Source organism: Photinus pyralis, unplaced genomic scaffold (genome assembly GCF_008802855.1).
Source record: "Photinus pyralis isolate 1611_PpyrPB1 unplaced genomic scaffold, Ppyr1.3 Ppyr1.4_LG3a, whole genome shotgun sequence".
Taxonomy (NCBI): domain Eukaryota; kingdom Metazoa; phylum Arthropoda; class Insecta; order Coleoptera; family Lampyridae; genus Photinus; species Photinus pyralis.
In genome coordinates, this window is record NW_022170509.1 from 13722052 (window position 1) to 13744811 (window position 22760).

Sequence of the window (22760 nt, forward strand, 5' to 3'; positions counted from 1 at the left end):
TCCATATATGTCAATCAGTAGATGGCGGATGAATACGTTGGATTGACGAAGCAGGAGGCTGCAGTTTATTTTTTATTTATTTTTTGTTTTTATATAAAAAAAATAAAAAAATCAAATCAAAAATAAATAAAAAAATTTTGATGCCCCTCCCATAAAATATATTGAGCTTTACTTCCCAACCTTGCTGTGCACGTATATGCACGTGCTGGGTGCTGCAAATCAATCTGCTGATGACGTATATATACGCGCGACGATTTCTCTCAGTGCGACGTACGTAAATATACGTTTTGTACAATTTTAATTTAGCACAGGCTGTTGACACTCGAACTTTTAATTTAGCAGCGAAAAGGTTAAGTATCTCAAAACTCAAGATACAAAACTAAAACACAAAGCCAAATGGGACTCGATATTACACTGTCATCATGCAACAAGGGCAATTGCAGAGACAAGCAAGGAGACAGTCCACCACACCCTTCGCGAGTGCCCCTCACTTGCATTGCTAAGAGAATCCATGTTGCTTATTAATATTGAAAGTGAAAAGTAAAAAATACACACATACATCCACAGACATAAAATTTAATAGAACAGAACATTTAACGTAATTCGTCTTTTATAAACTCAGCGAGTGTCATCCACTTCTCAATCTGAATGCGTAACATATCCTTTCGCAATCCCACAGGTTCACTATCGAGCAATGGGAGAAGTAGACCAAATGATGTGGTTAATTTTTCTAAAGCTAACTGCTTCTTTCCTTCGGCGTAATACAATTCACCGGTTTTCCCGATGTCCAAAGCTGTAACTAATCCAGGAGTGGTTGTAGAAATGTCGCGAAGAGATTCGTATGTTTGATTAGCAGATATATTTGTAGGTATTGGTAGAGGAACTTTGTAATTTGTACGACTTCTCCCATTTAGAATGTCTGTTAATGTGGCGATCCAAGTTGTGTACTCTTGCAAACGTAAATTTAATATTGCTTTCTTATTGTAGTCAGTCTCAATGGTTACAAATCTTTCTAAGTAACAAACAGCTTCCTTATACTTCGGCAGCGAGCTACTATATTGCTTTGCTTTGTCTAACTCTATAGCTTCTTCTAGTAATTTAATTGTTAATAAATAATTTTCATGTGTGGCAGCATGAGATAAATCTAAGAATTCGTGATTGAAGTATTCTTCAAATGTTATTCGCTCTTGAACATTGTACTTTAATAATGCAGATAGTAGATTTTCGCATGGTGGAGAAATGTTCATATTTGGTGGAGTCTAGAGAAATCAACAATTAATAAACCACAAGAAAAGTTGCCATTGCATACCTCTATAGGCACTTTTTTTTGCATAAACTCTGTGATCTGTTTGGTGGTTAAATGGCAGAAAGGCGAACGTCCGAACAAGCATTCAAACATTATCACACCAACTGACCATAAGTCAATGCGAGCATCGAACTGTTGATGAAGTAACTTTTCCGGTGCCATATACAACACAGAACCAGCATATCTTAATTCCGCAGGATTATGAGGCGATATAATCTGGGAAAGTCTAAATGGAAAGTATAAACATTTGTTAACTATAAGTCGGCATACCCAAAATCGGCCACTTTTAACTGTAAATTGGGCTTAGAGCTAATTAACAAATTTTGAGGTTTGAGATCCATATGACAAATATTATGGCTTCGTAGAAACCGCAAGGCAAGTGCTAATTGCTGCATAAACGTTTTAACAAATGCCTCCGAGAGTTTGTGTCTTTTACGAATAAAATTCGACAAATCTCCTTGATCACAGTATTCTGTTATTATAAATATATACCTAGGAATGTCTTTGTTAAAAATATACAAAATTGACTTATACTTACTTAACATCCCACATAAAATCTATCAGTCTAACAATGTAATCGTGTTGCAACAATTTTAATAAGGTTATTTCGTTTACAACATCATCGGCAAAGGATTTCTTTTGGTAACGTTTGTCTATACATTTAATCGCAACTGTTTCTTTGGTGCTCTAAAAGATAGAGGTTAGTACGGTGCGAAAAAGGTACAACTACTACTTTTGAAACTGCCTTATACACAATGGAAAAACTTCCAACACCGATTTTCTCCAAGACTTCATAACCAGTCACGTGTGGTAATGCCATTATCCTCATAATTAGTCTACTAGGCACTCGAGAAGTTGAGCTTAGAACAAAACGTATGCTGCGAGCTCTGCATCAGATAACTTTTTTTGTCACACAATAAAAGGACTGGTAACCTCCTCCTGATCAATAACAGCAACAAGAATACTATTTAAATCTTCATTTTTATAAAAATTAATGCAAATATTTCAATTTTGTTGTAATGTTTACATCTGCGAAATTCTAATTTTGACAGTGTGCAACTGTGGTCGTGGAGAAACGGGACGGTACACACCGCCGCATACCGTGCGATCGAAAAAAGTGGGCCTGGTACTTGAAAAATGATTATGAACTTGTAACCAAAAATAACAAAATGGGAAATACAAAAGCGACTATTTGTGGTGGCGTGTTCTTTTACTAATCGTAAATTAAACATAATTCATAGGTAGTTGGGGCAGTCAGACGGGCAGAAATAAGAGAAGATAGGCGATCTTACTTCACAGATTGTTCTAATGTAAAATTACGTCAATCATCGAGATCACGCCGTAGAGCCAAAAATAACGTCACCTGATTGGTCCACGCGGTTTGGCCGGACAGTTTAAATACCCGCCATAGGGCCACAACCGGTGGCGCAGTTGTTGCGTTGACCAACTAGGGTTTTGTCAGATTTTCCTCAGACGTACGTAGCTTCGTATAATGTTGAAATATACAATGCGAATGCTGGAGCAGTACTCTTCCCCCTCAGCACCTTAACTCCGTTCCTTCGATCCCCATCCTTATATGCCCGTTCTCTGGCTGTCTGGCCATGTCACATGTCAAACCTGATAACCCCCTCCCCTAAGGGTGAAAGATTACAACAAGAATCAAATCAAACTTTATTAACATTTTTAACCTTTAGCAACATATCATCTATTTTTTCTACAAGTTTAGCTTTACCGGACACCTTTTGCTTTATTTTCATCATTTCTTTCTTACACTGTTTTATGTCCGTGGAAAAACCTTCTAGATCAAAAGCTCGTCGTTGTTCCAAAACATTGTACTTTTCCCTCTCTCTCCTTAAGTGTTCTTTTAACTTACGGGTCTCTTCCTAAAACATCTGAATGGTGATTGTATGTCTGCTGAAATCCCAAACTTACATTGTAGATGTCTCGCTTTCGTTGGGATTCTTTTTGAAGCTCTTCAATCTGCAAACTCAGTTTCATTTGTTGTTGGCGTAGTATGCTGACAAGTTTATCCCGTCTCTCAATTTGTCTTAATAGAGAGTTAAGTATGCCCTTCGCCTCTTCATTAACCGATTTTCTTGTAATCTCGATTAAATTTTGCTCTAATACCAACACATGCTTGCAATTAGCTTTAGTTAATGTATCTGCGGATTTCAAAAATTCTCTGTGATCTTTGCAATTCTCCATTTTTTGAGTAAAGAGTTGTTTACGATATATTGTGTACATATCCAGTAAAACGGAAGCATGCTCTTGTGCTTTCTCTAGTTGTTCTTCGAGTTGTTTAACATACTTCCAATTCAAAGTTTGTAGAAGACTTAAATTTTCTTTATACAATTCTTGCTGCTCTTCAAATACATAATTTGTTACTGAATTGCCCTGGTCTTTTATTATCGGATCAATTGCAAGGGTTTTCTTTAACATAAGGCGTTTTTGTAACTCACTACTGTCGGCATTTACAATAATACTCATTAGTGTGTCGGAGGTACCCTACAAAACTTTGGGATATCGAGTAATTCGAGTATGTGCAACAAACCTGCCGATTTTGTGCCTTCATAAATCGCTGTAGACTCTGTTCACGTTCTGCAAATATGACTTTATTTAACTCGATTACTTGTGCCTGGAGAGTAACAATTTCCTTTCTCATTTTTATTAAGCTGCTATGAAGCGATATATTCTCTTGTGATATGATGTCAAACCTAAAACAACATGTTGTTAAAATGAATATTTCCAATTACAATCGATACGTTTTCAATTTGTTTTCAACAATTTCATTAATAAGCTCACAATTTTTACAAACATGCAATTCCATGTTTATGTTTTGATTTGAAACTTTGTTGTTTGTTTGTTTGTTGGTAGAACTGTTTGCCGCAACTTTTGCAATGGCGCATTTTTCAAACTTGTCTAGAACTCGCTGCTAAGGCCCTGGAAATGCAAATCTGGATACATTAATTACGTTTTGAACAGTATCCAAGTGAGAGCCGCTCTAAATTTTGTTTAGCTCTAGACAATGCATAAGAATACGAGCAGGTGAGTTCCTCTTACCTAAGAAAAGTACATGTTATCTTTGCACTAATACGTGTCCATCTAAAAAACTTGATCGAGAAAGAGAATATTGTAGCAAAATTGGTGGCGACACAACTTGTATATTTTTGTTATTTTCAAATTCTACCTGTGTAGTTGGATGCGCGTGCGTGCCCTTTTTGCATAAATGGTTTGAAAGAGAACTTGTCTTTTTTCAAAATTATCCATTCTTTCCCTACTTCACCTACTTTAAATAATTTAATCATGCTCAATCTAAGAAAATCAGTCCTCGCGCGTGGCGTTAAGAGGTGGTCACCCCAATTTCCAAACTGTTGAGGTTATGTTGTTGTTTCCTTTCAGAATAAGTAATGCAGATTGTACCCCCGTAAAGTGGTCGAAGTATTATAGTAAAGAGGAATTGCTGCATATTAATGGCAGTGAATTCAACGTGTACTTTTGCGGTAGTACTGGACCAGTATTATTACTTATACACGGCGGAGGGTACTCCGCTTTAACTTGGTCTCTTTTCGCTGTAAGTTGTTTTATTATCCTAGACGAAACCTTTCAATTAGTTTTAAGGAGGATATAACACATAAGATTGACTGTCAAATCTTGGCTGTGGACTTACGAGGGCACGGAAGCACAAAAACGGACGATGAATCTAACCTTTCATTGGATGTTCTAGCGCAGTAAGTGCTCCAATCATTAAATGAGTTTCTTAAATGTGTGTACATTGCAGAGATATTGAATTGGTTGTTTCCACCGTGTATGGAGACAATCCTCTTCCAATTGTGTTAATAGGGCACAGTTTAGGCGGTGCAGTGGTGGTGGAGGTGGCTTCGCGAATATCTGCTGTGGTCGGCGTGTGTGTTATCGATGTCGTCGAGGGAACCGCAATAGAATCACTTTCATCTATGCAGAGTATTTTACGGGGAAGACCCAACAGTTTTAGCAGTATTGAACAAGCAATTCAGTGGAGGTACAATTTGAATTTTTTACCATAATTTTTACTTGAACATTGCAAGTCTGTTAGTGTTGTGTTGTTAAAAACATTTCGCAATATGTTTTTGTTTTCAAAATGAAAAGTTCAGAACTGTGTTCATCCTTAGAAAGTGATTATAGGCAACACATCAAGCATCTGTGGTCAGGTAAGCATGGAAAATTACATAAATTTGTCAACCGATGGCGTGATGCGCAAACGAGTTTTAAATTCGTTTGCCAGTTGAGCATACCTTACTAGTTTACAGTATCAAGCTCGTTGTTATTACAATGCCACTGGAAACATGCAAGTAAACTGCACGAGATTGTTCCGTACGCATCTAAAGCTTTTGCCATGCTATAACATGCGGACTGTAACAAAATACCTCGCAAAATACAATTTTGTTGAAAATTATGGTGGAGGAGGGTGGAGGGTCTTAACTGATTCTTCATTGTGAGTTGTTCTGTTTGGATACCAATTATTAATTATTTTTTTGTATCTACAGCGAGGGGGCCCCTGAAACAAACTTTGACTGGGAGGGTATTCTCTGGTTATCACTGAAGAAGCTAAACACGGAGTGTTTATATTAGTGTTTTGTACTTTTTCCTTATTAATTTACTGTTATAAGTAATTTTGGTAATTTATCGAATTCTAAGTAATTTAAAATTCCTTTTCATGTCCTTCATACAAAAAAGTTCTTGTGGTACACTCCTGAGCTTGAACAGTGTAACAGCTTAGTTACATTTACAGGGGTTGCAAAATTCAAAAAGTGTACACAGCTCAGGATGCTAAATAAAATTTGAATGGTATCAATGGTTTTAAAATAACTCCCCTGGGTTGAGGGACTGAGCATAAATTGCCTCAAAACGATCTACTTATATTTTTACACAATGCAGCGGGGAAAAACCATCCCCTTCTCGAGACCGATGGCGATCCTGTAACAGGCCTAGTTAGTTTAAAAGGGTTGAAGACACATTTGCATAAAATAAAATTGAACCTGTATGGCACTGTCAAAAATATACACACACCTCTAAATGCTTTAAATCCAACCAAGGAATGGTATCAGTGGAATTCAATGTAATGTTCTAATTAATGAAGCAAAAAGACCAAAATCCTTTGTTTGGATTTGACTCTCATCAATAAATACAATACGGAATCTGTTCATGAAAATGGTTCTCATAGGTCGATTTCTTTAGGAATATTAAAATTAAGCCGTGGACGTAAACAACGCGTGTCGTTGTTTGTATGTTAGAAGTAATGGCTCTGTGGTTATGGCTTAGCGTGATTCTCACAATCATTGTTTCAAAGTTGGCCGTTCGTGTAGCATCCGATGGTTTTTTCGTCATTTTGCCCGTGGTTCGAAAATTTCTAACTCATTTCATAATCGGTGGTCGGGAAGGTACGGCTCCATACTGGTCAACTTTAAAATTATTGCAAAAATCAAGTTGAATTGCAACCACTAAGTCATTAATCATTATTTCTAACATACAAATCGTAGGTAAACATGCGTTGTTCACGTCCACGGCTCCATTGCGTCTGATATACCTAAATGGCCACTCCATAGGAGGTGAATTATCCCTGCCCATTACCCCATGGTTCACCAGGGCTGAGTACAGCTCCATCAAAAATGTAAATACTTTTAGTGGTCACCCTGTATCTACTTTGAAAATGTTGCTCCCTTTAGAAATATGGAAACAGACCGCTTCAATGGTACAGATGGTACAGCTGACTGCATGATGAATGCAAAACAAAAATGTCCATAGATATTACAAATCCGAGCAAACTGATTTCAAATTCGAGAAAGTAATACTTGAGGTCGTGATTACTTTTGCCCAATTTATTAACTAGGTTTTATTACGGGTACATCTTGTCTTGTCTTTAAATTTTTTGCCAAATGCTGTTGTATACAAATGTCACGTGTTCGGCTTTTCACAAATCGGAACGAAAGTTTGAGGTCTGAAGAGATCGTGGCAACCGCGCTCACTTGCCGCAATACGTTTATTGATATCGCTTGTTACCGCCAGACATATTTTCGTTTATGTTCTCTATGAAGCGGTACATGTGTACATTTTCCTATACTGGACAAAATACAAATTCGACAAAAGTACTTTTTTATTTCTAAAGCGATCACCCGTTACAATCCTGGTCTTAATGCGCCCTGTTTCCTTCACGGTTGTGTGTTTGCCACTTCTTGTGTGGGAGCTCGTATTGCTCTCATCACTTCCGATGCTTCAGCTCTGTCTACATGGTTTAACTCTTTCTTAATTTCAAGCTCAACTTTGTCTTGGTTTATGTACCCGCCCTTTTGCTCCATCCAAAGCTTTCCTCGTTATCTTTCCCTTGTTTTACTAATTAATTGTTCATTCTTTGGCGAACTGGTCCACAACGCTCTATTACTGCTTCCAGTAGCAGTAGACGTTTGCCTGACACCTTGTTTCGTACTCTTTTGGCGGTTACTCCTTGTAACTTGTCAATAAATTGACCTTCGTGGTATGGTGGTGCCCTCTTGAGAATGCTCGCAAGTCGCCATGGGTAATGTCGATATCCCAAGTTGGACGTGTGATGGGCACTGAGTGTGATAGGCTGCCTACGCGCTTGGTGTTGCATTCTCAGCAAGAGGGTGTTTCAGCCGAGCTTATATGACGCATTTGCTTTTCGGTTTAGGTACAGTGTCTCGACAAAACCCCTACCGGCAAGAGTAGGCAGCGAGGGATGGGATTTCCTTATCGGCGAAAAACTTCCTCAGCCGGCCCAGAATTGATTGCAATCCAAAGATGATTACAAAAGTGCATTAGTTTTTTTTTTTCTTACAACCGTAGTCGTTTTTCACAACTGTAAGTTTTTTCTTACGATTCTAAATTTGTTTCTTATAATTGTAAGTATTTGTCTTATATGTGTAACTCCGTTTCTGATACTGTAACTTTTATTTTTGGGAGTGACTACTTCTTATACCTCTGTATAGACTGTATGTTTTTGCACGGGAGTAAAATCATCTCATTTGTCACCTTTATAAAACAGTATAGGCGACGATTAATAGGACAGTCTCACATACACTTATATTGTGGACAGTCGCCGATGTCGCGGGTTCGAACCCAAGCGCGCGCGTTTTTTTTCTGTAATACATCCCGGCAAAAAGAAGGGAGTAAAAGAATATGAGAGAGAAAGAAGTGGTCACCTCAGTCGGGGTCGATTTTTGTTTCTTACAATTGCAATTTTGTTTATTACTTTTTAACATTTTTCTTACAATTTTCCATTTTCTTACCTGTTACCTATCATGTTTTTTTTTTCTCTCAATTGCTACTGTAGTACATTTTTAACTATTGGTTTTACAATTGCAGCTTTTTTCTTACAGGTGCAACTTCCTTTGTTACAATTGTAAGTTTGTTTTACGTTTATCATATTTTGTTCTTACAATTGTAAGAAAAAGGATTTCTTACAGTTGACGCTGTAAGTCGTAGTACCGATATTTACTATACCTAGTGCGTTGGCATTTCGAGACCAACCTGGAGGGCATTTTGCCATGACTTATTGCCTGAAATGCTCTATGAGAACAAAAGTAAGAATTGCAAGTAGGGGACAAGTCACAGCAAAATCAGAGGCCCATCACAGTTATAAATTACAATTATGTCAGTACAAAAGGGTACTCCTCATTAGGTATGGTTGTCACTACAAAAGTCGGGCATCTATCACTGTCTTGGAACAATCTGCGAAGACATATCAAATCTTGTTACGATGGTAATTATAATGAATGTCCTTTTGTTTTAGTTACCGAAGCGGGCAAACCCATAATATGGAGGCCGCGAAAGTTTCAATGCCCGGTCAAATTAAAAAGTAATATTTTGCGGCGTATACTTTCAATGTATTACTGTAAAAATAATTGCAGCTGTAGGACAAATGAGTTAGCTGCAAGGGAAACTTGGGACAAAAATAAATTGAATACCGAAATCGCCGAAAAGGTGTGTCGACATTCGGATGTGATACGCGAAGAAGATGAGGATCCAGAAAACGAGACTGTGGACGCTACGAAAAATAGTTCGCCCGTCTTTGAAGTGCCGAATACGAGTAGCAAATATACATGGAGAATTGATTTGAGTAAAACCGAAAATTACTGGATTGGTTGGTTTAAAGGGCTGTCTCAAAAGTTTCTTAATATTCGTGTGCCAAAAGTATTGTTATTGGCTAACATCCATGGGCTTGATACCGCCCTAACAGTGGGTCAAATGCAGGGAAAATTCCAGTTGCAAGTGCTACAACGTTCCGGACACGCAATTCACGAAGATCAACCCCATCAAGTTGCCGATATTATCGCTGGATTTTTAGTTAAGCAAAAACTTGCAGTGGCTAAGAATGATTTTACCCCCGCAATGCCAGGATGTTAACCCTAGAGTATAAAAGATCTATATTTTTATGGAGATAGTTTATTTTATATACCTGAGCCTAAAATTGTACAGTTACTAGAAATAAGTGTTCAATTCTTATGTCATAATTGTGAGAAAGATGTAGGCCGAATAATTTTGTATTTAAAAGCAACTAGAAAGAAAAATTGTATCGTAATTTTGGTTAAATGTGTTTGTTTCGTAATTGAAATCATTAATTTATTAAAAACGTCTGATAACAAAGCCTTCGTTTTTATAATTTTGCCCAGAGAAATCATTTTGACGATCAAATTGTGCTATGTACTGTCTAGCACGCAATACATTGTGCAGCTCCTCATTTATTGTGTACAATAGTATACATTCATTAGACCTATTTAAATTTTAATCTAATCTCTAAACGCTTTATACTTTGTGAAAATTTTAACTCGGAACATACGAATCTGCTATGACAAGTCAATGCATTGAAATGCATGACGTTATGCAACCCACCTTACACACAAATTTGACAGCAATGTAAAAAAAAGAAACTAGTTATTTTTAGTTTCGTAGAATCGACTGTATTTAGTTACTGGAACTTTACTTTACTCCTTTAAAGTATTCAAATACTTAGTAATTAAATACTTTTATGGAAGCAGTATTTGTATTTGTAACTCAAATACTTTCACAAATATTTAGTATTCGAATACTTCGCATAGGACTACTCCAAAATTTGAATGAANAAAAAATTCAAAGGGCTGTAACTTTTGATCTAGTAGCCCAATCTTCAAACTGTTTGAAATTATGGATTGTACGGGCCAAATTCTATAAGAAAATGTTTTTTCCCGGTCGATCTCAGACAATTTTTTTTCCGGCCTCAAAAAAAGGCAGTACTTTTAAGTTATTCAAATATTTGAGAACAATTTAGAAATGTTTAGGGAAAGCGAGAGGGAAAGTTTCCATTGTCACAAAATCAAATATAAAAATCCGATACAACTGAATACCGAACGATCCTGGAGTGAAACTTTTTGACTCGATAGTCTACGTAATTTAAAAACAATAGGGACCTTTCTTATATCCTTAAGACCATGTGTACCAATTTTCAAAGCGATCGCACGTTTCTAAACAAACTATCATGCACACGGACAAACGGATGGTCAAAAATGGATCTGTTCCAAAATCGCTAGGATTAATTTCAGAAAGGCGTACGTATCATGTGCACGACGTACGATCGCTTTGAAAACTGGTACACGTATTCTTAAGGATATAACTGGTATAAGAAAGGTCCTGGTAGGTACCTCCTATATAATAATATAATAATAATACACTTTTACTCCCCTTAAATTTGTATATAACAATAGAACTTGATTTTTTAAGTAGTATTAAGCCTTTTATCTAGTATACTATTTTACATTTTTTACGTATTTGAGTGACAAATATTTGAATACTTTTTACTGTATTCGAATACTTTTCAATGTAAGTTAATGAAATACTTTTCAAAGTATTCGAATACATTCTAAAGTATACTTATTTTTTAAAGCATTTGAATACTTTTCTATGTATCTGTATCTAGTATTCGCTTGTGCTGGACGTAAAAGTATTTAGTATTCAAATACTTTTGATTTGTGTAAAGTATTTACTATTTAGTATTCAAATACTTTTTGAAAGTTTTCTGCCCAGCTCTGCTGTGAATTGTCGAATTTAACACATTTCAAATTGTCTACGTAAATTATACGAACAGTGATGTATGTAATTGGATTTTCTTCTACATACTTAACTTCATTTCTACAAGTAAAACATGGCAAGTTCTTTGTCTAGCACTGTTGTGCTATGTTTGTAATGAATCTTTGACTAGTAACTCACCTAGATTGCATTGCTGCAAGATTTCCTCTTTCTTTGATGTTCACCAGACATTATCCCCAATTGTAAGGTTACATGCAGGGCCTGAAGTATTTTAATTTTCTGTTAAGGGTGCCCTACATAGTGATATTGTAATGGCAAAGAGAATACAAAACTGGTTAGATATAATTACCCCCTACTTCCGTTTTGGAAGTCATCTATTTTATTCACAAGGCAGCGCGACTAGGGCATACCAAAAGGACAATTGAGCTCACCCCCTTTATTCCTTCGTAACTGTGTTCAGAGCCCGTTCCCCTCATGACGTAAGGGATAGGACCTTGTTTAGCCTGTTACTTTACCCTCCCCGGTTCTAGAAAACTGGCACTAAAGAGCTAATGTCTCCATTATTAACGTGTTACAGTGACGAGCCACTTGCTTGGTAGTTCCATATGCCTCTCCACAGAACCTACAAGCCCAATCTTGTGCAGCGGATAGTTGACTATCACGTGCTCCGTGAGTGCCCAGAGTCTAAAAGACTCAAATTTGCCTGAAGATCCTGAGTCTGCAGTTTTTTGTTGCCATTGAGCCTGGAATTGACTGGTTATTCACTCTCTAATCCTGGCTCTGACAACGGAGGGGGCAATTTCTAGGGCAGTAGACTCGGGCCCGATGTAGACATCCGAACCAACTCGTCCGCCAATTTGTTGCCCTGGCACCCAGATCTAAGCTTACCCTATTAGACACTTATAGTCTCACTAAAGTTCGCCAGTAGCCAATCAGAACCTGTCGGCTGACTGGGCGCCACCTGACTGTTACTGCATGATGTATATGAGGTTCTCGTGTGTGCGGGTCGTGGGTGTTAACATCTTTACTTGAAACACAGTACTATATTATCCGTGGGAGAAGCTGATGTCAACTCTTGGTTGATTACCATATCTACCCATGTCCATTTTTAACAACTTTTTTGGTCTTAGTAAAGGGATCCGATTTGAGAGTTTTCTCCCGGATGCGTCCTTGCTCAAGGCTGCTTCGATCCTTCCACTCACCCCAAACCGTTTAGCAGTATGGAAGCCTTTGCACGCAGCCTGATGCGCAATATTAACTTTCTTATTTATTAATATATTCTGTTGAAATTTTAAACACACACAATTCTAATAAAGGCAAACATATAGCCAACTTTCCTATTTATGGAGATATTTTTTTGAAATTTTAACCATAGATGCCTCTAGTAAAAAAAAACATAGCGCACATAGCTATTGCCTTTTGGGAAGTACTGATCAATGCATGGAGCTACTCGCCTTAGGGCGAAAACCTGTTTTTATTTGTTTTTTGTACATGCAATTTACCATTTTACGAATTGTTTTGCCTAAATTGAACCGTAGATGTGTTTTGTACTTGATCTGATTTATCATGTTTTCTAAGCTGGGGTTTTTGTCTCGAAGAAGGTTTCCCTGGTTCTGCATTTTATTCAATTCCCTTCCACATTATGTCTCAACTCCCAACACATAAAAGAACCGCCCTAGTAAGTATTACACAACGTGGAACCTTTTCGTGCCATCCAGTCCGAGTCGACTGCTACCGAGATTCAAGTCAAGATTGCAGTGTCGACTTGTGGGATCCCTAAGATCATTACACATTTTTAGAAGAATCAACGATAGGCTGCTGAGCCTGTACTCCTGCGCCGTGTCGTATTTCGTATGATCTGGCATAGGTAGGTACGCTTACCTTTCTCCAGCATTCGGAGACGTACCCTAGAGCCAGACCGGCTCTAAAGAGGTGCAACAGTCGATCGGTCTTGGATCAACCCTGGTAGCTCCTTTCCTTTTGGTTTCCATAGTCCCCAGAGCTTGAAAGTGTGGTTTTCCAGGAGACATGTGAGAGCCTCACTCGCGTCAGACGTATATCTGTCGCATGGATCGCACTGTCACAACGGTTTTCTCACTGGCGCAACCAGTTTCACTATCAAATCGTAGTATGTATTGCTTTCAGCGCCCAAACACTTGATTGAGTAAAAAATGTATAATTTTGACCGCCCCCCCCCTCCCAGTAGCATTTCCCGCAACTTTGGGTGCTTCAAAACCCATGAATATCTTCTCGGGCCGCCCTAAGTCAAACCCTGAAGTATTCCCCTCTGCCCTAAGACTTTCAGTCCTGGCGTTGAGTGAAAAATTTTCGTTATTCAATGGTCCTAGACGTCGGAGTGTCCCCGAGCCTACATACCCACCACCGCTTTTTTAGCGCATTTTTTAAGAAAAAAATATGCTATTGTTTGCGTTTTGTCCGTCCGTCCGTCCTGACCCACTTCTGTGGTTTTGAACTACTTTTAGCGGTCTTATGCCCGTTTGCACCGACAAATTTAAGTGGAGCTTAGCCTAAGCGTCCCTTAAAAGCCATGGCAACGATTATTGAGACAATGGTTGCCATGGATTTTAAGCTACTCTTAAGCTAAGCTCCGCTTAAATTTGTCGGTGCAAACGGGCACTAGAGTCCTGTAATAGCAGTGCCAAGTAAAATTTTTGATAATGGGAGGGAGCGGGGGTGAACACACGTTCTACCCTTCCTGGTATTTTAATGAAAGGTCTCACCGAAATGAATTGGTTTGTACCAACTATTTAACTTTCATGGTATTCCAATTTGAGGTTTCAATAAAAGGAACTGTTTTCTACCAACTACCGCCTTACTTTCTGACTCTTTATCAAAAGGGAAGGGGGGGAGGGGGGGCTGGTTTTATCCTTTATGGTACTCTAATGAAAGGTCTCAACGAAAGGAATTGATTTCTACCAGCTATTGAAATTGTTATAGATTTATAGATCAGTCTGTTTAGTCCGATAATTATCGGATAATCGTTAATCGATAATTATCGAAAACTTTAGATAATTATCGATAATTTTCATTAATAATCGCTAATTATCGATAACTTTTGATAACTATCGATAACGTTTGATAATAATTAATAATGATCGTTAGCTGTCGATAATAATCGATTATTATTGACATTTGTCGAAAATTGTTGATCTCTGATAGTTATCGATTAATCGATAAGTAGCGATAATTATCGAAAGTAAACTATGGATACCTATTCATAAATCTACAAATCGGTAATTATCGATTTATCGACCAATCCTTTAACATTTTTTAATTTTTTGGCTATTTATTAATGGATTATTATCGATTAATGGTTTTTTGCAAAGCACTACTTTTAAATGACTAATTATCCATTATTCGATGATTTTTTTTTAATTTATCGGTCGTCTTATCAATTAATCGATTTTTTGCACAGCACTATACACGATACAACTGGCACTATATGTACCCGATTTATAAATTAACTAGTAGTTAAACTTCCTTTATTTTTATGCAAAATCTTACATAGATACATAACTTGAACAATGTTCTATTGGAAAAATTGTATTGTAATCTGCATTTGAATGTACTAAAGCAATATTTCAAAAAAATCGTTTGCTTACAAAGCTCAATACTCATACACTGACTTTACAGCAGTTTTCCACTTATTGAAGATCAAGTTTACGTTTCTCAAATTATTCTTCGCGTAAAGATTGCGCGTTTTAAAAATTTTCAACTTCCATTCCAGGCCCGCAATGATTGCCTTATGCTCCTCCAGTTTCTGTTCATACTTCGTTTTAAGCTCTTTGAATTTTCTCATGGCATCCGATACAATAAATAAAGGATTAGGCAACCATTCCTCGTCCATGTACCCTAATATGTTGTCCATGTCGCTGCTAAAAGTGCTGATTAAGTTTTTGTTTGGATAAAAATATCGCACTATACACTTACTCGTCTACATTACCGCAATTTTGATGTTCTTCCTTTGTGGGAGACGCTGGAGATGACATCGGGCTCAGAGGGCTGTATTGGATACTCACACTTGTAGGTTCTCGGTAAGACGAGGCCACTTTTGTACCTTGTGAAGATGGTGACGCTGACATCGGGCTCACAGGGCTGTATGGGATACTCATACTGCTAGGTTCCCGGTAAGACGAGGTGACTTTCATATTTTGCGATGATGGTGACGGCGGCATCATGGGGCTGTTCGGGTACTGGGGTGACGACTCTCGAACAGATGGGGCGATTTTAATATTTTTCAGCTCCCTTGGCGCGACATCCATCCTTAACGGTTCACTGTTACTGGGGAACTATCTTAACTAAACACAAAGCAAAGTTGAAACTACTTCCTTTTTGTGAAATGATAGCTTTGTTGTAATTAAAACTGCTTAGTTAGCAAGCAATATGAGAATGAATGAACTGTCTGTTCTGGTAAAGAGTTCAGAAAATTCATATCCCTACATATTTATGGAAACTGCGCCGGTTTATGGCCATTAAACTATTTATTTCATTTAAAGCGAAAGACAGGTCTGATGGTACCAAAGATTCTTAAAAGTTATGGTCGCTGAAGACCAAATCTACTAGATAAACCGAAAATTTACCTTAGGGAAACACCGTACATTTTAAATTAATAGAAACAAGAAGCTTATTTTGCACAGTAGGATGTTATATTACTTCATTGCGCTAAGATAATTTTAGATGCAAGTAATCTCAAAAAAAGAAAAACTAAGTACTTCAAGGTTATATAGTCCCCACCTTAACCATAAAGTTGGACCCTTTGGAATTTATGAAAAAATCCTTAATTGTAATATAAGTCCTTAAAAACACCGCAAAGTACGTCAGATCCATTCCTAGATCCAGCCCGGGCTCTAAGTGGCAACCAATCTTTGAAAATGGCGGAGGGATGTTTAAATTTTCTATTTTCATTCAATTCAAAATTTCTTAAATCTAATATGATGATGATGACATTATTATTACCTACAATCGCTTACCAAATTTAGCTTTTGAGATCAAATTTGGAGATTAATTACCTAATGCAGAATAACTTGAATAACGATGTAGATTTCAATTAATTCGAGACCACTCGCAGTTGAAGAGTTGTCACAAGCTTGCATTTTCGTTTATACTTGAATTACGAGCTAATTAAAAGCTTTCACATTATGATTGTAATGAAACTTCCTGAAACTTTCTCAAGTTCTCTCAGAAACTATACACTCCAAATTCTCCAGAACTTGCTAAATCCCATATCTCTGCAACCGTCTGAAATCTCTCCTCAATTGCACGAGATTCTTTAAAATGCCTTAGAACTTAATGGAAAATGTTTCTGAAACTAGAAAGTAATCGTACACAATTTACAAAAAGCACATATTTTTGGAAAAAAAAAAACTCCAGCCAAATTCGTTTGTCTTTCCACTTTTTTTTGCAGAAAGACTGGTTAACCAATGCTATTCTGAGGCATTCAAATATAGACCAAGGGCCAAAATCAAATAAATAGTGGGCAAAGTCCCGAAATATTTAAAACATCTTTCATGTTAAATTATGATGTTACAGAAAAAATCCTTCCGGTCAATAAGAAAGTGAGTGTTTTACCCTAACATTTTAGAGCGTATGTACAATTTATTTTTTTATGTGCTTTTAATTCATCCCTTCCTTCTTTTAAAATTTCAGAAAAATCCGTCCGTTAGCACTGCGCATGCGCAGGACAACCTATTCTTTAATACGTCATTTTAATTTCATTTCATAAGAATCACCTTCCTTAGCGTATAGTATTTGTAAGCGCAATAAACGGCAAAAGTGTAAAATTATGGTATATGAAAAAAGGTGATTTTTTCCTTTTTTAGTAATAAACGCTGAAAAAATTCCTTGCTTGTTGCAAGCCGCGACACCATAGCGAACTAAATAGCGAAAAAAGTAGAATAGCGCTTAAGATAAAGATCTAGTAGCGACACGGCCGTAGGGACGGACGGGCGAACAGACGGGCGGACAAAGTGACCACAACAGCGCCTTTAAATTTTTATGGAAAAAAATTGACTGCGCATGGGCAAAACAAATATTTAATGAATCTGCATTAGTTTATACCTGCAGGTGCCTAAATTCAAAGTTCATTTATAAAAAAGTTGGGTTGCGCATGCCGCATGCGCAATTTTTTTAATAATCTGTATAGTTGCTTTGTATTTACGAACACAGAAAACCGGACATTCATATGTTCTTTGTAACAAGAATTATAAAAGAAACCCTTTTATTTGGAGGTTTGGGCGTATCGCGTATAGTTTGGCTGTAACTCTTTGTGTCCCGATAGTCTACTCGGCTGAAAATCGATACCTTTCTTATATCCTTGTGTACCAATTTTCAAAGCGTTCGGACTGTTCTAAACAAAGTTATCGTGCACACGGACAGACGGATAGGCAGGCAGACAGACAAACAGCCGCAATACAAAATTATAGACGATCTCGAGGATCGTTAATAAATGCTAAAAGTGTACAGTTATGGTACCTGAAAAAAATGATTTTTGCGATAAATTTTTACCGCATTTTCCAACTCATGTTAGAAGGCGCTTTGAGCAAAAATGCTATAGAGTATAGGCTTTTAGAGAACTGTAGCAAAAGTAATTTTCTTATAGCATTTGTGCCATTTGATACTTATTTGTTAAATGTATAAGTTACTCATTTCCGTGCCTTTGTATGTTGCTTTTCTCCAGCAATATGAAATAAGCTCAAACTCATAGGTAAATTTCATATGATTTTCCTTGTCGCAAAAAATGCGATAATCTGCCTCAACCAAAATGCGACCGCAGCTTAATCCCTGCCAGAGCTGGGCAGTATTCGATTTTGTAAATACTTTTTAGTATTTAAATCCTTTAAAGTATTCAAATACTTTGTAATTAAATACTTTTATGGAAGCAGTATTTGTTTTTGTAACTCAAATACTTTTACAAATATTTAGTATTCGAATACTTCGTAAAGTATTCGAATACTTCGCAAGGTATTTGAATACTTTGAGAAGTATTCGAATACTTCGCATAGTATTTGAATACTTAACCTTCCTTTTTTACCAAAAAAACTACTCCAAAATTTCTCGGGAAAACACTTTTCCTTATTAATTTTGGTGCGTAGAATCCAAAACAATTCGTACTTTTTCGATCAGACTTCTCAATCAAAAGTTATAGACTAGAAACCAATTTCGAATAAAAATTCAAAGGGCGTAACTTTTGAACTAGTAGCCCAATCTTGGAACTGTTTGAAATTATGGATTCTACAGGCCACATTCTATAAGAAAATTTTTTTTTCCGGGTCGATCTGAGACAATTTTTTTGTCGGGCCTCAAAAAAGGCAGTGTACAACCTTCCTTTTTTACCAAAAATCGACTGCACCAAAATTTCTCGGGAAAACACTTTTTCTTATTAATTTTTGTGCGTAGAATCCAAAACAATTCGTACTTTTTCGATCAGACTTCTCAATCAAAAGTTATAGACTAGAAACCAATTTCGAAAGAAAATTCAAAGGGCAGTAACTTTTGAACTAGTAGCCCAATCTTGGAACTGTTTGAAATTGTGGATTTTACAGGCCACATTCTATAAGAAATTTTTTTTTCCGGGTCGATCTGAGACAATTTTTTTTTCAGCCTCAAAAAAATGCAGTGTATAACCTTCCTTTTTTACCAAAAATCGACTACACCAAAATTTCTCGGGAAAACACTTTTTCTTATTAATTTTGGTGCGTAGAAACCAAAACAATTCGTACTTTTTCGATCAGACTTCTCAATCAAAAGTTATAGACTAGAAACCAATTTCGAAAGAAAATTCAAAGGGCTGTAACTTTTGATCTACTAGCCCAATCTTGGAACTGTCTGAAATTATGGATTCTACAGGCCACATTCTATAAGAAAAAATTTTTTCCGGGTCTATCTGAGACAATTTTTTTGCCTCAAATAAAGGCAGTGTATAACCTTCCTTTTTTACCAAAAATTGACTACACTAAAATTTCTCGGGAAAACACTTTTTCTTATTAATTTTGGTGCGTAGAATCCAAAACAATTCGTACGTTTTCGATTAGACCTCTCAATAACAAGTTATGGACAAAAAACAAATTTCGAAAAAAAATTTAAAGGGCTGTAACTTTTGATCTAGTAGCCCAATCTTCAAACTGTTTGAAATTATGGACTCTCGATCGATCTCGATCTCAGACAATTTTTTTTTCTGGCCTCAAAAAAAGGCAGTACTTTTAAGTTATTCAAATATTTGAGAAGAATTTAGAAATGTTTAGGGAAAGTTTCCATTGTCACAAAATCAAATATAAAAATCCGATACATCTGAATACCGAACTCGATAGTCTACGTAACTTAAAAACAATAGGGACCTTTGCTTTCTTATATCCTTAAAACCATGTGTACCAATTTTCAAAGCGATCGCACGTTTTTAAACAAGTTATTTATTTATTATCCCTCTCTTGTTGTGGGCCCTCAACAGGCTTGCGCCCAATTACAGAGTGACCCGCATAATGCTATTTAGCTATCATGCACACGGACAAACGGATGGTCAAAAATGGATCTGTTCCAAAATCGCTAGGATTAATTTCAGAAAGGCGTACGTATAATGTGCACGACGCGACGTACGATCGCTTTGAAAACTGGTACACATATCCTCCTATATAATAATAATACGCTTTTACTCCCCTTAAATTTGTATATAACAATAGAAATATAAAAAAAGCTAACCCCATAGAAAGTATGATTTTTTAAGTAGTATTAAGCCTTTTATCTAGTATACTATTTTAAATTTTTAATCTATTTGAGTGACAAGTATTTGAATACTTACTTTTTACTGTATTCGAATACTTTTCAAAGTAAGTTAATGAAATACTTTTCAAAGTTTTCGAATACCTTTGATAGTATTAGAATACTTTTGAAAGTATTCGAATACCTTTAAAAGTATTCGAATACTTTTCAAAGTATTCGAATACTAAAAAGTATTTACAAAATCGAATACTGCCCAGCACTAAGCCATACCTATCTTTGTTCTTTGATAATAAAGTTTTCTACACAATCGCCCTCACCGTGGGCATAGAGTAAAATTATTTACTGCATGCCGTGGGACAAATTATTATAGCTCTAGCTCCTGCTGAAGAATCATGGTGTACTTGTGGTTGCCTATCGCACCGGCGTTACTACCTTCAATAATGCTTCAATTTAGGAAATGAGTATGCGTTTGGTCTGATGTTTTTAGTAATGTTTGTTTAGGTAAATAAATTTCGTCTTTCATTTTTAGCGCATTTTTTAAAAATTAATAAAAATGTTAAATGTGATATTGTTTGCGTTTTATCCGTCCGTCCAGACCCACTTCTGCCGTTTTGAACTTCTTCTAGGGGAATAATCCTAGAGTCCTGGAAGGTTGTTTAAAGTACCTATACCTTGAAGGTGTGCCAGACGGCCATCAAATTTCGCTGTGTTAAAGGGGGGGGGGGGGGGGAAGGTTCATGAATTATTTCCTGAGATGCTGTTTTTGAAAGTAAAAAGTGCATATCTTTACACATTAATTTCATCTTTCATGGTGTTCTAATTAAAGGTCTCAACGAAAGAAACCGTTTTCTACCAAATATTGTCCTTCTTTTCAAGAAACGGGGTTAAAGGGGAGTGGAACTGGTTTTATCCTTCATGGTACTCCTCAACCTAACCATTTACTAAGCTATTACGGTTTTAAAAAAATGCACTTTATCAGCACAAGAGTTGTGCACAATTTATACAATTTATTTGATTTAAACAAGTGCTAACACTCAAATAAGCTAAGACTCTTAGAATCTCTTTTGTAAAGCGGAATCTCTCGTATTTTCTATACATACCCTCAGGAAGATGCCTGTGAGCATGCATCCAAGGCTGGCGGAGCAGCGGCTTGCATTTTCAGGGGGTTGTAAGTTCTTAGGTTTTATGTGCGATACCTCGGATAAGTTTCCGTTAGAAGCACGGCAAAGGATTCTGAAATGGGTACATTACCTTATTGCACACAAACGCGCAAACATTTATACTTTTGGCTCGGTTTATTGGTCTTTTAGTCTCAGCCTGTCGACCAGTTAGGTAAATATGGTTGGCTATATATTAAAACTGCAAAAGTGCTAGTGCAAAATATAGAGCTCTAGCTAAGAGGCCAAATAATTATGATGCGGAGATGCTTATTTTAATGACCTTTCGGGCAACCGAAGGAAAACATTTTTTTATGCTTGAAATGGATACTTTTCATTAGAAATCTGCACAGATGCAAGTTTAAGAGACTGGGGAGCCTCTTATTTAACAATAAAAGTACCCAGGGGTGGAAACTGAATTTACTACACCAGTCACCAACACATAGGTACATATATACATTCTTTAGAACTTGAGGTTATTTTCTTGGCTCCTCTTTTGTTCGCCAATTAGGTAAACCGTTTGGTTGTTATACGAATCGACAGTGCTAGCGTCTTTGCTTCCATCAACAACATGGGAATTGTTCTACTTCCATATTTAAATGACGGTGCTAGAAAAATTTGGTAGTGTTGCGAATACAGAAACATATAAATTTTCACGCAAATTGGCAGGCAGATTTAGCATCACGATTACCGCCTCCAGAAGCAGAGTGGTCACTTTTGCCACTTATAGTGACGACATTTTTCGCTTAATTCGGACAATTTAATATGACTAATTTCAAACGTAATGATTACTTATGTATCGGTGGTTCCCTGACCCCTTTTCCATAGAAATTAGGTACGTTAAATTGCCACTTGTTTTTTGCTTTTCCACCCTTCGCATAGGTTTGACGTACCTTACAAAGATCTTGGCGGATAAAGCCACCGGGAGTCCCCTTTGTCGCCGTCGCAAACCTACTACCCGTTGTTTAGAAGTATGATTGTCAGACCTTACATTAAATCAACGCGAAATGATCGGGGATGCCTTTCTATTAAAAAGGACTTTAACGAAGGCATAATGACCCAGTATAGCAGTACCTATGGTGTGATTTCTGCACGAGGAAGAATTTCCCCCCTTCGAGAGAAAGATGACAAATATCCTTTTTTTTTCTAAGATTTGATTGCTTCAAGGACAAATACCTTTGTGTCATATATGTCAACCCTACTAAGTGGGAATATTGGGACGAATGGAACTGAATTCCGTGCACCGGAAAAATAACTCGTAAAACAGTTATAGTAAAGTTTAAAGTTTACGAATAATTTAAATACATACGTTTAGAAACAACAAGAACTAAAAATTTTCAAAAAAATAATGTTTTTCCATAACAAAGCTTTTGTGAGATAGGCAACTGTGGGTATCTCTTTCTACTAAGTTGGTTAGCTCTTGAAACGTAGGACAGAGCATCCAAACGTTGTCCTTAATTAGATGTTACTATTACTACATAAAGGAATCAGAATGAGAACGAATAAATGTC

The 22760-nt window shown here is 36.8% G+C and overlaps 4 protein-coding genes across 5 annotated transcripts; 1 reads left to right on the forward strand and 3 right to left on the reverse strand.

Moving 5' to 3' along the window:
• Positions 1-560: 560 nt before the first annotated feature.
• On the reverse strand, positions 561-2371 carry LOC116165597 (serine/threonine-protein kinase ULK3). The gene is made up of 5 exons (XM_031480171.1): positions 2040-2371; positions 1845-1993; positions 1577-1798; positions 1310-1532; positions 561-1259 (listed from the first exon to the last, which is right to left on the reverse strand). Exons 1-5 carry the CDS (start codon positions 2133-2135, stop codon positions 594-596), a joined length of 1356 nt encoding a protein of 451 aa, XP_031336031.1. The 5' UTR covers positions 2136-2371; the 3' UTR covers positions 561-593.
• Positions 2372-2964: 593 nt separating this feature from the next.
• LOC116165599 (coiled-coil domain-containing protein 77-like) lies at positions 2965-4122 on the reverse strand. Its single transcript, XM_031480175.1, has 4 exons — positions 4069-4122; positions 3858-4020; positions 3239-3811; positions 2965-3189 (listed from the first exon to the last, which is right to left on the reverse strand). The coding sequence occupies exons 2-4, from the start codon at positions 3966-3968 to the stop codon at positions 2971-2973; spliced, it is 903 nt and encodes a 300-aa protein (XP_031336035.1). The 5' UTR covers positions 3969-4020; positions 4069-4122; the 3' UTR covers positions 2965-2970.
• A 69-nt stretch (positions 4123-4191) lies between these two features.
• LOC116165598 (protein phosphatase methylesterase 1) lies at positions 4192-9940 on the forward strand. Of its 2 annotated transcripts, none has more exons than XM_031480173.1 (6): positions 4192-4351; positions 4706-4877; positions 4925-5034; positions 5085-5324; positions 9090-9155; positions 9208-9940. In XM_031480173.1, the coding sequence occupies exons 1-6, from the start codon at positions 4332-4334 to the stop codon at positions 9701-9703; spliced, it is 1104 nt and encodes a 367-aa protein (XP_031336033.1). In that variant the 5' UTR covers positions 4192-4331; the 3' UTR covers positions 9704-9940. The 2 variants fall into 2 exon arrangements, with proteins under 2 accessions (XP_031336033.1, XP_031336032.1); XM_031480172.1 differs by lacking the exon at positions 4192-4351 and adding an exon at positions 4414-4653.
• A 4922-nt stretch (positions 9941-14862) lies between these two features.
• LOC116166186 (DNA-directed RNA polymerase II subunit RPB1-like) lies at positions 14863-15682 on the reverse strand. Its single transcript, XM_031481049.1, has 2 exons — positions 15311-15682; positions 14863-15255 (listed from the first exon to the last, which is right to left on the reverse strand). The coding sequence occupies exons 1-2, from the start codon at positions 15640-15642 to the stop codon at positions 14988-14990; spliced, it is 600 nt and encodes a 199-aa protein (XP_031336909.1). The 5' UTR covers positions 15643-15682; the 3' UTR covers positions 14863-14987.
• Positions 15683-22760: the final 7078 nt, after the last annotated feature.